The sequence below is a fragment of the Primulina eburnea genome, chromosome 3 (genome assembly GCF_022965805.1).
Source record: "Primulina eburnea isolate SZY01 chromosome 3, ASM2296580v1, whole genome shotgun sequence".
Taxonomy (NCBI): domain Eukaryota; kingdom Viridiplantae; phylum Streptophyta; class Magnoliopsida; order Lamiales; family Gesneriaceae; genus Primulina; species Primulina eburnea.
Window position 1 is genome coordinate 26,295,984 of NC_133103.1, and position 15,074 is coordinate 26,311,057.

The 15,074-nt window shown below is 35.1% G+C and overlaps 2 protein-coding genes across 8 annotated transcripts; one reads left to right on the plus strand and one right to left on the minus strand.

Annotated features, from left to right (window-relative positions):
* The first annotated feature begins 428 nt into the window (after nucleotides 1-428).
* Nucleotides 429-7,150, plus strand: LOC140827495 (pyrophosphate--fructose 6-phosphate 1-phosphotransferase subunit alpha). The gene is made up of 19 exons (XM_073190168.1): nucleotides 429-580; nucleotides 1,611-1,783; nucleotides 1,928-2,040; nucleotides 2,325-2,399; nucleotides 2,495-2,608; nucleotides 2,697-2,764; nucleotides 2,968-3,051; nucleotides 3,597-3,650; nucleotides 3,846-3,926; nucleotides 4,028-4,121; nucleotides 4,189-4,262; nucleotides 4,502-4,612; nucleotides 4,702-4,746; nucleotides 4,830-4,886; nucleotides 5,528-5,632; nucleotides 5,956-6,072; nucleotides 6,174-6,277; nucleotides 6,459-6,624; nucleotides 6,730-7,150. Exons 1-19 carry the CDS (start codon nucleotides 491-493, stop codon nucleotides 6,853-6,855), a joined length of 1,851 nt encoding a protein of 616 aa, XP_073046269.1. The 5' UTR covers nucleotides 429-490; the 3' UTR covers nucleotides 6,856-7,150.
* Nucleotides 7,151-7,484: 334 nt separating this feature from the next.
* LOC140828441 (protein PIN-LIKES 3-like) lies at nucleotides 7,485-12,996 on the minus strand. Of its 7 annotated transcripts, none has more exons than XM_073191405.1 (12): nucleotides 11,328-11,521; nucleotides 10,981-11,169; nucleotides 10,592-10,799; nucleotides 10,384-10,463; nucleotides 10,183-10,307; nucleotides 9,620-9,741; nucleotides 9,267-9,467; nucleotides 8,830-8,922; nucleotides 8,638-8,738; nucleotides 8,500-8,552; nucleotides 8,211-8,396; nucleotides 7,486-8,004 (listed from the first exon to the last, which is right to left on the minus strand). In XM_073191405.1, exons 3-12 carry the CDS (start codon nucleotides 10,724-10,726, stop codon nucleotides 7,877-7,879), a joined length of 1,224 nt encoding a protein of 407 aa, XP_073047506.1. In that variant the 5' UTR covers nucleotides 10,727-10,799; nucleotides 10,981-11,169; nucleotides 11,328-11,521; the 3' UTR covers nucleotides 7,486-7,876. The 7 variants fall into 7 exon arrangements, with proteins under 7 accessions (XP_073047507.1, XP_073047510.1, XP_073047508.1 ...); XM_073191404.1 differs by having other exon boundaries at nucleotides 10,592-10,802; XM_073191406.1 differs by lacking the exons at nucleotides 10,981-11,169; nucleotides 11,328-11,521 and adding an exon at nucleotides 12,954-12,996 and having other exon boundaries at nucleotides 7,485-8,004.
* Nucleotides 12,997-15,074: the final 2,078 nt, after the last annotated feature.

Genomic DNA, 15,074 nt, shown 5'->3' on the forward strand with positions numbered 1-15,074 from the left:
GTTTTTTAATTATTATTTTATGTGCACCATGATTAATAAATAATAATTAATTTTTGAATTTACAAATACAAATAATAGAGAAGAAATATTAATTTCTAAACTTTTTTTAGTTAGTTATGTTTATATGATTTCTAAGGGTAGTTTAATAAAATTTTAAAATTCCAAATTTGAATCTTTTTTTTTCTCGAAACAAGAAATGAATTTGTAAATATCATTTTTAAATTTTAAACCAAACACCAAATGAAATTTCAAATACTTGAATTTCCAAATCCAATTCTAAATCTAATTTCAAATCCCACGAAATTCTCTCAAATCCTGTTACCAAACACACTATAAATGGTACTTGGTAGTATCGCCCTTCGTTTTTTTCCTTAATAAAATAAAATAATACACATGTATATATGTATATACATATAACATAGTAGTGCCAATTTTATCAGTAGGTTTGGTGAGTGTATGTTGCGACGCAAGAAAGAAAGAAAGAGAGCAAATGGATTCAGATTTCGGAATCGAGAGAGAACTCTCCGATCTGCAAAAGCTTCGATCTAAGTATCGCCCCGAGCTACCTCCCTGCCTTCAGGTCTTAATTATATCTTTAGCTGTGTGTGCGTGCTTGCGTGCTTTTTTAATGAATTAATTAATTTTTTTGGGTTGAGGTATCACCGATTCTTGCACTGCAAATGCTACATTTCAGTTTTTTTTTAATAATTGGAATTTTTGCAAAACAAGTTTGTTTTTTTTTTTTGGAGGATTGATTTCGGAGTTGGCGGAGATTTTTATGCATGCGCTGGGGAATGAATCTAGTCCGAATTTTACTGTGTTTCCACGAATTGTAACGTCGAAGAGAATAGATGTATTGTTGGATCGCCTCTATTGTTTTATCTTTATTTTGTTCCTGCCTTTTGATGCCATGCTTGTCGTTGATTTTGCACAGTATCGTTCCGGGAATTAAATTTTTTTGTTTGTTTAAAAAGTACACATGTCACTAAAATGCAGATTATTTGGATTTCGGCCTTTATGCTTGGGCCAAGATTGGGTTTTTTGTTCTGTAGAACCCAGGTGGAGAACGTTTTTCTTTCGAGTTTCTCTCTGGTCTATTTTACTCGATAATCTGGAACTTCAGGTGCAGAGATTAAATTATTGCCTTCTTAGAGCTGATTCTGTCTGGCCTGTAGTATGTTTTTGCACCTAGGCTAAAAATTTATGTGGACGTGTTTTATAACCTTCAAAACACACACATCACAAGCAAACATCCAAAGTTGTCTATCTGAAATTTATTATTTGCTTCTGTTTAATCTGGACATATCATATGCGAACAGTGTACTATGAATCATCTATCTACATATTACGTGTTAAGCATAGATCCCCATAGAAAGTAATTTTGCTTTGTAAACCACCTGCGCCATCTAGTGGCTGTCTTAGTTTGAAGTAATTCTTCTGTATCAGTTTTATTTGCATGCAGAAAGTTCAGATATAATTTTGATCCTTACGTGTACGTTTTTAGCTGAATCCCCTTATGCAGATATCACCTGTCACTTTTCTCATCTGTAGACCCTTCCAATTTCTTTATCTAATTTTCAGCATCTATCATCTTATTGTGACTTGGACAGGGAACTACAGTCCGTGTAGAGTTTGGTGATGCAACCACAGCTGCGGACCCCTCAGGCTCTCACACCATTAGTAGGTCATTTCCTCACACTTACGGTCAACCTATAGCTCACTTTTTGAGGGCAACTGCTAAGGTCCCTGACGCTCAAGTAATTACTGATCATCCTGCTACCAGGTATACTGCATTGGGATTGGCGGTGCTTTTGTATTATGTTATTCTTCATGTGCTTGTCATGTTTTGATTCATTCAAAGTTATCATCTGTCTGCTTCTGCTAAGAAAAAATTGTCATGAGCCCATTCTTTCGTACCTTCTCTCAGAGTTGGACTGGTTTTCTGTGGTCGTCAGTCACCCGGAGGACATAATATTATTTGGGGTCTTCTTGATGCTCTAAAAGTTCACAACCCCAAAAGTACTTTGCTTGGTTTTTTAGGTAAGGGGCTTCATTTCTTTCCTTAGACTGATGTTTCTCGCCATCTAAGATCTTTTAGGGCTGGAATTCCATACTTTTTGTGACACCACCATGTATTAATCTCTATCAGCTTAAATTTTCTTATTTTTGACGGGAAAATGATTTTTTCTGTTGTCTGATCTGCCGAATCATCGAAGTAGTTATTCTATGTTTCCTAAGTAGTTATTCTATGTTTCCTTCTTGTTTCATGATGCAATATGTTTTTTTAGCTGATTCATGTTGGAACCTTTTTTGTGTTCTACCAGGTGGTTCTGAAGGTTTGTTTGCACAGAAAACTTTAGAGGTCACCGATGATATTCTTGCAACTTATAAAAACCAGGGTATGCGAGGGTCATAAACAAAATATATCTACTCGCATTATATTCTCCTCGGGATAAAATTACCATCATTGTTTTTTCTTTTTAACCTTTCAAAGGTGGTTATGACTTGCTGGGACGAACAAAAGATCAAATTAGAACTACTGAGCAAGTCAATGCAGCACTCAATGCATGCACGACTTTGAAGTTGGATGCTCTTGCCATCATTGGAGGTGTTCATTTGTTGTCTCTTAAGGTTCCATAATAATCCAGAATGTAGTACTATAGGTTTGTTGACACAAGCCCTTTTTTCTTTCTAAGGAGTGACATCAAACACAGATGCTGCCCAACTTGCCGAGACTTTTGCAGAAAGAAAGTGCCCCACAAAGGTATATCACTTGATAGTTTGATCAAAATAATTGCTTGGTCCAGTTTTACTATCTAATTAGTTACTTCCACTTTTCTACGGTCATAGATCTCTTCAAATGTGGTCTAGGTGCATCATGTTTCTATAAATCTTGTACTGTGTTCCTTTCACCTGCTTTCTTATTTTTCTTAACCGTTCTGATATAAGTGTGATAAAATTCTTCAGGTGGTTGGTGTTCCTGTCACATTAAATGGAGATCTTAAAAACCAATTTGTTGAGACAAATGTGGGCTTTGATACAATATGTAAGGTATTATATTTATCTTTCCCAAATTTATTGTACCTTAACCTTAACCTGATCAATTCTCTCTGAAGGTTGATGTGTTCAGCAATGTGATGGTAATGTGAGCTTGTGGATTTTGTTATATATGATTGTTTTAACATTTTCTTATCGTTTCGAAGATGCTCAAAATACATAGATCTGAACAATTTATCCATTTAACGAGGTGTTAAGTGTTGATAGTATGCTGAAAAGTGTTTGCTCAATCTCCTTTGCACATGGCATGTGTTCCCTTTACATTATATTATTTGTCTGTGATCCTGATGGATTGTTTTATGCCTAGATAATATGGATTGTCTCTATCTTTGAAATATTTCTATTCGTTAAAGTATAGTTGATAGTATGCTGAAAAGTGTTTCTTCAATCTCCTTTGCTCATGGCATGTTATCCCTTTACATTATCTTAATTGACTGTGATCTTGCTAGATAGTTTTATACCTCTATAATATTGGTTACCTCTTTCTTTGAATTTTTTTTCTTCGAAGAGAAATTTTGAATGACCTTTTGACGTTACAGGTTAATTCACAGCTGATAAGCAATGTCTGCACTGATGCCCTCTCTGCAGAGAAGGTAAATGATTCAATTCATGTCCTGCATTCTTTTTTTGGGTTTCTATCAGGAAGGACTATGGAATATTCTTTCTTTACCTATAAAAAAAATCTTCGAATATTTCACTCGGTTTGCTTACAAGGATATTAAAAATGTTTTTATTTTACTTTTTAGCTTCTTATTTTCCTTTTTATTGTTCTCACTGTTTATTTGCAGTATTATTATTTTATTCGGCTAATGGGGCGCAAAGCATCGCATGTTGCCTTGGAATGCACTCTCCAATCCCATCCCAATATGGTTTGTATTGATTTATGTGTCATGTTGATTGAAATTTTGATAGAGCAATGAGTTTAAATTTCTTTCTGTTTACATTATAGAGCTTTGATCATTCTTTTTAGGTCATTCTAGGGGAAGAGGTGGCTGCATCAAAGCTTACACTTTTTGATATTACAAAACAAATATGTGATGCAGTTCAAGCCAGGGGCGAACAAGGTACTATACATTAGGCGCCATTAATGTTATCAGTTCACCATTGCCTGCTAACTGGTTCTTGTTTCAGATAAATACCACGGTGTTATCCTGTTGCCGGAGGGGCTAATAGAAAGCATCCCAGAGGTTTATGCTCTATTGCAGGTATGGAAAGTTATTTGACTTGTTATTATGACATGTTTTTTTCTACTCACTCCCTGATTCCAATTATCTGCTTAAGGAAGATAATATAGATGAACTAGATGTTCGATTTTCCTCTTGATGACCCTATCATATAGAAAGTGCCTTGAAATGTTGAGAGCTTAAGTTGTGTATGGTTTGGTTTTACTTGATAAGTGTGAATATTTTCTCTTGAATCTGCATTGAAATATTTTACCTCCCAGGAAATTCATGGTTTGCTCAAGCAAGGTGTCTCTGCTGATAATATTTCTGCTCAACTGTCACCATGGGCTTCTGCCTTGTTTGAATTCTTGCCACCTTTTATAAGGAAACAGGTACTTCTTCATGCAATTTTTTTGATTGATTTTTTCATCTTATTAATTTCTTCATTATCTTACTTGTATTGAAGTTTATATCATGTTAGCTTCTTCTTCATCCTGAATCAGATGACTCTGCTCAACTATCTCAGGTGAATTGAATCTGCTCATTTTATATCTCCCAAAGTGGTATCTTAATTTTGTTTTGGTTAATATTGTTCTCCTACGTTGATAGATCGAGACAGAAAAGCTGCTGGCTCATCTGGTTGAAGAAGAAATGAACAAGCGATCGGTAAATTGTCTCAGCATTTTTTTTATGATTTATTTCCTAATATTTGCTGAATCAATTCTCAGAGCCTTGGGCATCTGTCTCTACATATTTTTATTATTTCTTCATGCTATTATAATTTCATCACCGAATTAAACATTCCTCAAACACATGAATGTAGAATTTGTTTATGTTAATGAACAAACCCTGTGATGTTGGTTGGCTGTTGTCTTTTTCTTTCACATTTAGTACATTTGTATACAGCTTAATTTTCTTGTTTAGAATGTCTACTCCTGCTTTTCAACTATACTGAACTGTCTCAGGGATCTTATGTTATTCTTATATGAATAGGATTTGGCTGAATGAATTGTTGATGCCATTCGACACTATCTGGCTAAAAATCTTTCTTATAGTCTCTTGTAGATGTGTGGAAATTAAATGGGATTTCCATCTCACTTCACTTATATCTTGTTGCTCAAAAACCATTGTTTACCATATGAAAGCTTTCTGATGCTTAAATTTTAATTAATCCTTTTCGGCCTTAGAAAGTAATAGAATTATTTATTATTTCACTTATTTGTAGATAAAATGGGTTTGTTTTGTTCCAAAATATCATGCCTAGTAGACTAGCAGTTAATTTTTATATGCTTTTTGTGTCTGTACAGAAAGAAGGAACTTACAGGGGAAAGAAGTTCAATGGTATATGCCATTTCTTCGGTTATCAAGCTCGAGGTTCATTACCATCAAAATTTGATTGTGACTATGCCTATGTAAGTTTTACGTGAAATACATTTGACTATTTCTTTATGTTTTGTAATGGTGGATGTAAAGCGAAGTCATGCAAATGGTAGTGGTGTTAGTCGCAAAAGCAGGGCAATTCTTGGATTATGTCACCTTCCTGTCTGATATGATGATTGCTTGTGTATTTACCTACTTTTGAATCTTGAAATTTGTCAAGTAGTGCAGAATTTTGGTTTAATTCTAGAGAAACAGGATTCCTCTTTTGTTGGTTTAATTTGTCAATGTATTTACCTATGTTTAATTATTCAACGAAAATGTTGAGAAAGTGAAATTAACAATAATTTTATTACAGGTGCTTGGTCATATTTGCTATCACGTACTCGCATCTGGATTGAATGGTTATATGGCCACTGTAACAAATTTGAAAAATCCTGTAAACAAGTGGCGGTGCGGTGCTGCTCCTATAACCGTAGGTTTCCCATTTCTTCATTGAGCTATACACACATAACTGCGTGAATGATTATCCAACAATAAATTAACTTCCACCTGGTTTTTTACTTCCATCTCCAGGCTATGATGACTGTTAAGCGTTATGGCCGTGGCCATGGGGCTTCAACCCTTGGAAAACCAGCTCTGCATCCTGCAACTGTTGATTTGAAGGGAAAGGCTTATGAGTATGTCATACCTCGGTGGCCCTTTGCTTCATGCTTGATTAACCCATAACTCAAAAATGATTTCTTTGAAATATCTATTTTGTCTTCATTATTCAGTTTCAAACAACTTTTGTTCGTTGTACTCTATGGCAGGTAACTTACTGGTGCTTTGCTGTTTATCATTGTTTGTTGTGCTTGCCAGGTTGTTGAGACAAAACGCAACCAAGTTTTTAATGGATGATGTATATAGAAACCCAGGACCCCTTCAATTTGACGGCCCTGGGGCTGACGCAAAGGCCGTAAGCCTTTGTGTTGAAGATCAGGATTACATGGGTCGCATCAAGAAATTGCAGGAATACCTCGACAAGGTACTGCGTTTCCCCAGCATAGTCATCGGGTTCAAATTGAATCCTTTTAATTCATCATCGATTCTTGAACTTAATTTGATTCCCCCTCTCCTGCTACTTTTCCAGGTGCGTTCGATTGTGAAACCAGGATGTTCTCAAGATGTTCTTAAAGCTGCTTTGAGTGCAATGGCTTCTGTGACTGACATTCTTTCTGTGATGTCCTCTCCTTCAAGTGGGACTACTCCCTTCTAAAGATTTTTACTGTTGAGATATTTCTCCTGCTGCCGAAACACCACCTCTCCTTCATTCCCCTTCTCGTTTTCTTTTTCATCTCAGTGAAAATTTTATGCAGGTATAGACGTATAAGACGAGGGTAACAAACACAGTTTTGATTTTATGTTTCAGTTTCTTCTATTGCTGTATGTAAGATTGAAAAATAAAGTGAGGAATTGCTTTGCGGCTAATGGGAAAGTTAGTCCCCTTTTAACATGTCAAGAACTAGTTTTTCTATTCGTTTGAAGATATCTTAAGAACTTGTTCTGCTTCAGGCTAGTTCTCAATTGTGCTGTACATTTACACCGAAATCCTTCTTTTATGTCCCTACTTCACTTCTGCTCCGGATTTCTAAAATAATATTTTAAATTGAACTTTTGATACATAAAATTTTAAATTTGATTTTTTTGGTTTCTAACAATTTAATCTGAAAATTAAATTATCCGAAAGTTTTTGTTGAAAAAAAAACTAGAAAGCTTTAATAATGCTGTAGTTCTTATTGATTTTGAGATTTGTAGTCTCATTATCTCAAAGTAATGGTCTGTGTAAATTGTAAGCACGGTAGTGGGGGCGATACGTATCTCCTCCAGCCTTTCACAAAAATAAGCAGAAATGTTTTAAGGAATTATTTCTAATATTTCAATGGAAACCAACTCGAGTTATAGCTTTGGTGCATTTAGTACTAAATCTGAACATGCATTGGTCTCAACACACGACATGAAAAATTACTAATTTCTGCAAGATATTTGTACCGCTGCCATATTAGAATTCCTGCTAAAATTCTACATCAAAATGCCAACGCACTAATCAATACTCGAGCTCCTACAAAAAATGCTTATTATTTCATTATCATAGGTTGTTGGCTGACAAAATCACCCAAATGCTTCTTCATTTGGTTGTCGCTTGTGCCATTCTGGCCATTTACTATTCCATCATGCGCCAACTACCGATGGTCCAGTGACAGAACATTGCATGTAAACCCAAACAGACGAGGCACAACTTATTGAAGCAGAAGCCACAAGAAGAACGTCGACCAAAATGTTAACGCAACCGAAGCCAGCAGATAACACCACAACATAATGACCGAGCATTCTGTCTCTCCAGCCCCAAATAACTGGGTTATGGTACCTGAGGCCGTGTAAATAGATAATCAAGTAACTCTTTTCACTATTCGAGTCAATTGTTTTTGTAAATTTAAGATAGATAATGATGTTTTCAATATTGTCTATTGTGTAATGTATTGTTTGTGTGTTCCCGTGGGCATAGGGAAGCTGTAACTTTAGTTATACACCACAACGAAATGGGGAAAGGGAATGCTTCAAGATTTGATGTACCTATGTTCATTGCAGGAGGGAGTGCAAACTGCAGCAAGAGAGCGAACTGATACAATAGATCGTCATGCACTAAATCAAACCGAACTGCCCCTTTGACAACACCAATGCCTATCAGAGGCATTGCAACATATCGAACGACAATAATGCCGAAAATAACTGATTTCTCAATTCCTGACCCTTTTATGCCTGACAGAAGAACCATAAGTAAGCCTTCAGCAAAGAAAACTTCCGGACAGGATCAAGAAATGATCGACTAGATTCAATGATCATTCGCATACATGTGACGTACCCTTTAAAAGGTTTCCTCCCATGATCAGTGTAACAGCTGGAATGGCTCCATCCCTGCATTTTAGGACCAAAGAGTATATGTATTCAGCTTCATAAGCTTATGGAAGGTCATCATGTATATAGCACACAGCTTCTATACCCCAGCAAAAGAGCAGTATCTTGGAATACGCGGAGAGAAGCCGTATCACCAATCAGCAAGTGTCTGATTTGTGGTACAAGTCCAACAATAAATCCAACAATCTGCACAAAATTAGCTGACAAATGTTATCACATAATTAAGTTGCATACAAACGAGTTCCATAATGCATATCAAGGAAAGAAAGAAACATACTGCACCAATTGTTGATGGAGCGAGCAACCTTTTGAGTTTCATCTTTTTAAAGAGCTTTTCTAAGTGATGCTTTATTTTATCTGAAACACCTACCTGCAATTGCGTCAGATATCAAAAGCTTAATAGTTTAAGTCTTTTGTAACTTTTCTTTCCAAACAGGGAATGCCAGTTGTTTAGGACTATTTGCTTCTCTTGCAAATACAAAACGATCGCAAGCAGCTGCCTGCCTAGGCTGCATGTCTAGCCCTAATGGTACAATTTGGAATTACATTCGTCGGTCGGTCATTCTTGTTTAATGTTGCATGTACAGTAACACTGAATGAACATGGTTGATACTAACACTGAACATAAAATCTCAACATTTTCCATGATTTTAACGGCATTAATATATGTTCCCTATGAAGTTATGAAGCTTCAAAGAAAAAGTGAACAATTACCAGAGGCGTATTATTATCAAATCGATCTCGTGGAAGAGTCAATCCAGTTTCATCTGACGAAAGTAAAGGTTCGGTCCAAGTCTTTCCGGATGGCGACGAGCTTGATTTTGGAGAGTTACTTATTTCAACTTCCATCAAGCTCTTACTTGATGATACTCGAACGATGTTGTACACATAAGACCACAGATAAATTGCTCCAATCTAAACCGGAAGAAGAGTAAGAAGAAACATAATTCAATTTCAAAACTAACTTCACAGAATATATGACATTTAAGAATCATTGTTAACCTATGGTCAAATTCGATTGATTAGTCATGTTTCCTAACAAGCTAGCATTGTTAGCTTAAACTTACAGCCATCGAAAGAGAAGCATAAGCCATTCCATATGTATGGCAAACATCAGGATTTCCAAATGGGCTTCCCTGCTCTTTACAAACTGCTGGAACTATGATGAGAAACAGGTTCCCCAGGTTCCCTGTTCACACGAATATAGTGAACATGTTAGGTTCCAGATAAATTGTTCGATATAACAGAATGCGAGCCTTAATTGGTTTCTTCTTCTTTTCGCCCTTGTCAGATAACCTCTAGAGCCGATATTTTAAGTCACATGAAAACTATAATCCATTTGATACACATTTTTAAAAGATGCTTCCTGACTGAATGAACAATGTAACTGGATCCTTTTTGTTATATAGTAACCATTAATGTGTGTATCATTGAACGGACAACGGAGGAAGCATCTTTGGCTGGAAAAAAGAAAACTAATAACTTCATAATGTTACTACAACTGGTGCATATTTATACTGTGGCTTAGCCAGGGAATCAACTTAGGGGGATCATACACAAAGGTAAACTTGACTACAGAAAAGTTTACGCGGGCTGGGGCGACTGTTTATTTAAAGGTTATTATAAGTACCTGCAGCACAACAACCTATAACAAGTCCTCGGAGATGCATAGGAGCTCTTGTAACTTGAATGACCACCCATCCGAGGACCGAACCCACGATGAATGTGAGAAGGATATTAAAAGGCATGAACCACCTGCAAAATCAGCTAGACTTGTACTTGAAATCGATACAGCATGAAAGTAAAAGGATAGAGCAAGATTGCAGCTTACATCTTAACCATGCTTTCATATGTTATCGATTTGGCTAAGTTGCTGCAGACGAGTGCCGGATTGAATACATAGAACACAACCTGTCCACAAAAGACACTGAAATTATTTCGAAGAATCCTGTGCATAATGTTTCATGAACGTAAGTAGCATAATAGGAGCCAAATGAAGTCCGAGTTCAAAACATTCAAGACGAGGATCAAATGCCTACATTATTCATATGCTTCCTTGCATCATCTCCAAGAATGTTGATACTGTCTGAAGCAAGATATGATCCCAGTCCAGTCACCAAAAGCACTTTCAGCACAGGAATCGACGAGGCAATGAAGAGATCCAAAAGGCCCATTTTGGAAACTGCACAATCTCGGATCCTCCAAGAATGGATGTTTTGTTAATCAAATACAAGAATCAAATGTGACCTGCTGTTCCCATGCCAGCAACTTAGTACATGAATGGATGATTCTCGAATTACAATCAAGAACATTTAATGAGAATTAAACAGCAGTATTCTAAACTTATGTAAATACATATATACACACACACACATACAAGAATGGATGTTTCCATTCAACAATACAGATTTTATCCTTAGAAATTCACATTTTCCATTAATAATTGAACAACAGGGGGACACCAAAAGGCCGGAACTTTTAGACTTTTTGCAGATTCCCGTGCATCACGTTCTACTCTAATTTCCTCGAATTCCTTCTCTTTTTCTTTATTTTTATTATCCCCTTTTTTCTTATTGTCCCGCGATGGAAATCAAACAACACGCAGGAAATATACTTTCTGAATCAAGAAAGGTGTTGCAATAACCAAAAAGGAAAAAAAAACAAGAGAAAAATCTGCAGAAATAATGGATCGACCCTTCCATAATCAACACATTTTCACGCGGGATAAAATAATTATTATGCATTACATACATGTATAGATTCTCAATCAATTACCAGCCAAGAATTTATCAAAGATGAAGCAGCTCAATTTGCCAGCAAGCTTCTGTTAAATCTAACGGATGCTTACACTATCATCATAAACTGTCAAAAAGAAAATTTTTGTACAGTTAGCAAGTGACGGAGGACAATCTGCATGGTATGGGTTACTGTTTATATAGATTCATATAATTGCATTAATTTCTGAAAAATTCTCGAGAGTCCGGAGAAAAAAAATAAGAACGAAGGAATATTTTTTTTTATATTATTTTTGACCAGGAAAGAAAACAAAAATTTGATAATATGGTATGTAAATATTATTATATCGATCCATACAAAACATGCATGCATCAGATGGACTGTAGCGTGCACACAATAAGCAGTTAGGAATTAAAAAAATTACACCTGGATTGCGGAATTAATTTTATAAGTTTTCTACTAAAATGATTTGGCGATCACGATTGCTTGTACTGGTATGATTGAAAATTGAAAAATTGTGTTGATGGTGTATGAGGTCATAAATCAATATATATAGAATAGAATTTGAGCCGAACGTGAGATGAAACGAAGATGATCAAGGTAACTAATGGTTCATTTCTTCACACCAAGACGTAAGGTTATGATCAAGTTGATGTAAATTGGATTCAAGTAATTTTTAAACAACAATTGTTAATCGAAATATGTACGCACAAACTGAAAGGTACAAGGGAAAAACTGAACTAGTATTATAATAAGAAAACAGTAGGACAGTGCAAAATTAAAGCAAACCGAGGCATGTATAAAATACAGTGTCCTTAAAACAGATTCGTCCCCTCCGGTGTGTGCTGCGAGGATGAACGTGGACGTCTGTTTCCCAGGATACAACGAGGAAGAACAACAGCAAGGGAACAGTAGCAGCAGTTCAGTTACAACACGAAGGGTCATTTCAGTTAGAACACCTGAAACTGTTCCAACTGTTCAAAAGCCAGGTGAGCCTCGGTGGGAAATTTTGCCTTGATCGGTCCGACATTCGACGCGCCCAGGTCGCGCACGTACGCCTGCACACAAGTCAAGCCTTTTTCCACTGCAAATCGGGCCCATGATTTGCACCCCCCCCCCCTGCGCCTGTGCGCGCGAGAGAGAGCCTCTTGACCAATCAATGTTACACCTCCATAAAGTGCGACACAATTTAAACTCACCAATGCTATGTTTATTTTCCAATGTGGGACATTTCCCAATTACCAACTATTGGGCATTGCTTGTCTAATTTCTCATTCACAAAATACAAGCCCAATAGGCCTCTTAGTCCAACAACAATATCTCATTTTAGGTGTATTTAAAATCCACCATAATTATTATTTGAACTATTAACTTTACACTTGAATTTCGAATTCGTTCATCCAAGAATTTAAAGAATTTAAAATCAAATGATTGGAAAGTTATATTATCTATTCAAATACAGACAAAAACTTGTGTGAGACGGTCTCACGGGTCGTATTTGTGAGACAGATCTCTTATTTGGGTTATCCATGAAAAAGTATCACTTTTTATGCTAAGAGTATTACTTTTTATTGTAAATATGGGTAGGGTTGACCCGTCTCACAGATTAAGATCCGTGAGACGGTCTCTCATGAGACTTACTCTCAAATACAACCTAAAAATTACCTCTTTTCTAGATCAGGGAGATCTGAAACTCATACATCAGCCCGAAAACTTTCTAAAGAATGATTGTTTCAGTTTTTCAGTTTGGGATAATCGAGTAAAATGATGTAAGCATATATATATATATTTATATATATATATATATATATAGGTCTCTTGTGAGACGGTTTCACGAATCTTTATATGTAAGACTGGTTAATCCTACCGATATTCACAATAAAAAATAATACTCTTAGCATAAAAAGTAATATTTTTTCATATAACTCAAATAAGAGATCCATATCATAAAATACGACTTATGAGACCGTCTCACATAAGTTTTTATCTATATATATATATATATATGGGGATAATATATGAAAATGTGGAAAAAAGATTGCAATTGAATTTCGTGGGTTGAGTATGGGGTGGCAGTAATAACTTGCCATTAATTCGATTGGACCAAATTAATTAATGAACATGATAAATAAATTGAATATTTACAGGGCCAGAGAGAGTTCCACGTATTTAATGCAAAATTTAAAGGAGGTTAGTTCTCACTGAATAAAAAATTAAGATATATATTTATTATTTTAAATTTTAAAAAGGGAATACTTTTTTTAGTGCCAATGAAATATATTTTACAATTTGAAAAGTATACAAATCATGAGAAAGACGAGAGTGAAATAACTACGAATGCTTCGAAAATGACGAGAATGTTCTCTGTCCAATCAAAGACAATTACTAGGAAAACAATTAAATAATTATAAGAAATTTGTCTTTTGTTCGACAAATACGTTCTATATACTTTTATTATCAAAAGAGGTCCAAATCGTCAAATTGCATGGTTTTTGTTGCGGAAGCGTCTTGATGAATTTATTTTAAAAATATGTAATATTTTATATAAGTTTTCTTTTTTAAAAAAGACTAATGAAATGCTTTCAAAATAATTTTATAAACTCATCTAAAAAATTATTTCGAATAAAATAATTTAAGTTATTATATCAAAAACAAAAATGACGAGTTTGAAAATGACTGTTACAAAAAATATTAAATATATTTTATGAAAACAACTTATTCTCTCAATAAAATACATTTTATCAACACCATTTGTAAAATCATAATATCAAATATATATTTTTGTTAATTTTGGAGAGTAAGTTTCTTGTGAGACTGTCAAATATATATTTTTGTTAATTTTGGAGAGTAAGTTTCTTGTGAGACTGTCTCACGATTATTACAATAAATTTTATTTATTTGTTAAATAAAAAGAACAGATTAATAAGTTAAAAAAAAAATAGTAATAGCAATTTTCCCTAAAATTTTAACAGTAGATGCTGTCTAGTCAACTTTATTATCGAATCACAAATTAATGGTAATAAATTAAATATTATTTGGAACGGAACAAATTAGCAAAAGGGTAACTTAGGTTTCAGTACCCAAAATTTTTCAATTTTGGTTTTAGTACCCAACTTCCCAAAATACCCTTTATGCTTTAATTTAAATAATTGATTTTTCTTTTTAAAATAACGGTCCATCATGCTTCCGTAAAATAAATTAAATCTTATACCTCTTTGACCGGAGTACCGCCGGGTTATATCCACCGTATTTTACAGACTGCTCCTCACAGCCCAACCACGCGATCGCAACCGATGGTTACTGACATAGATTCCTTCAGCAGCACTTGGCACAACTCTAATTCGTTTCCTACCTTAGAATGTACAGTATAAAATAAAATTTTGAAAATAATACATGAGAGGGGCTAAGAGCAAAGATCTCTTTTATTCAAACACAAACATTTATTTATTACATAATAACCTCCTGTAGAGGAGGAGAAACTTGTTTAGCTACTCACAGTAGCTGAACTTACTACACACATAAACTTGAAAGAAATATTACAAATGAGTTGAAGAAAAATGAAGAGGTTGATCGATGCCTTCATCTTCCTTCTGCCCTTTATTTATAGAAGGCTCCTTCGGATTTTAAATTCGGACTTCAAATCTTCATTAGCCTTTACAGCTTGCTTAGGGACCATATAGTGGTTGAGTGGTCCCTTCTTGACCTGTCTTTTCTAGATTATTAATCTAGGAATTAACTCCTCATCCTCTTTTATTTTCCTGAGAAACCAGTGACGATGAGTTTCTA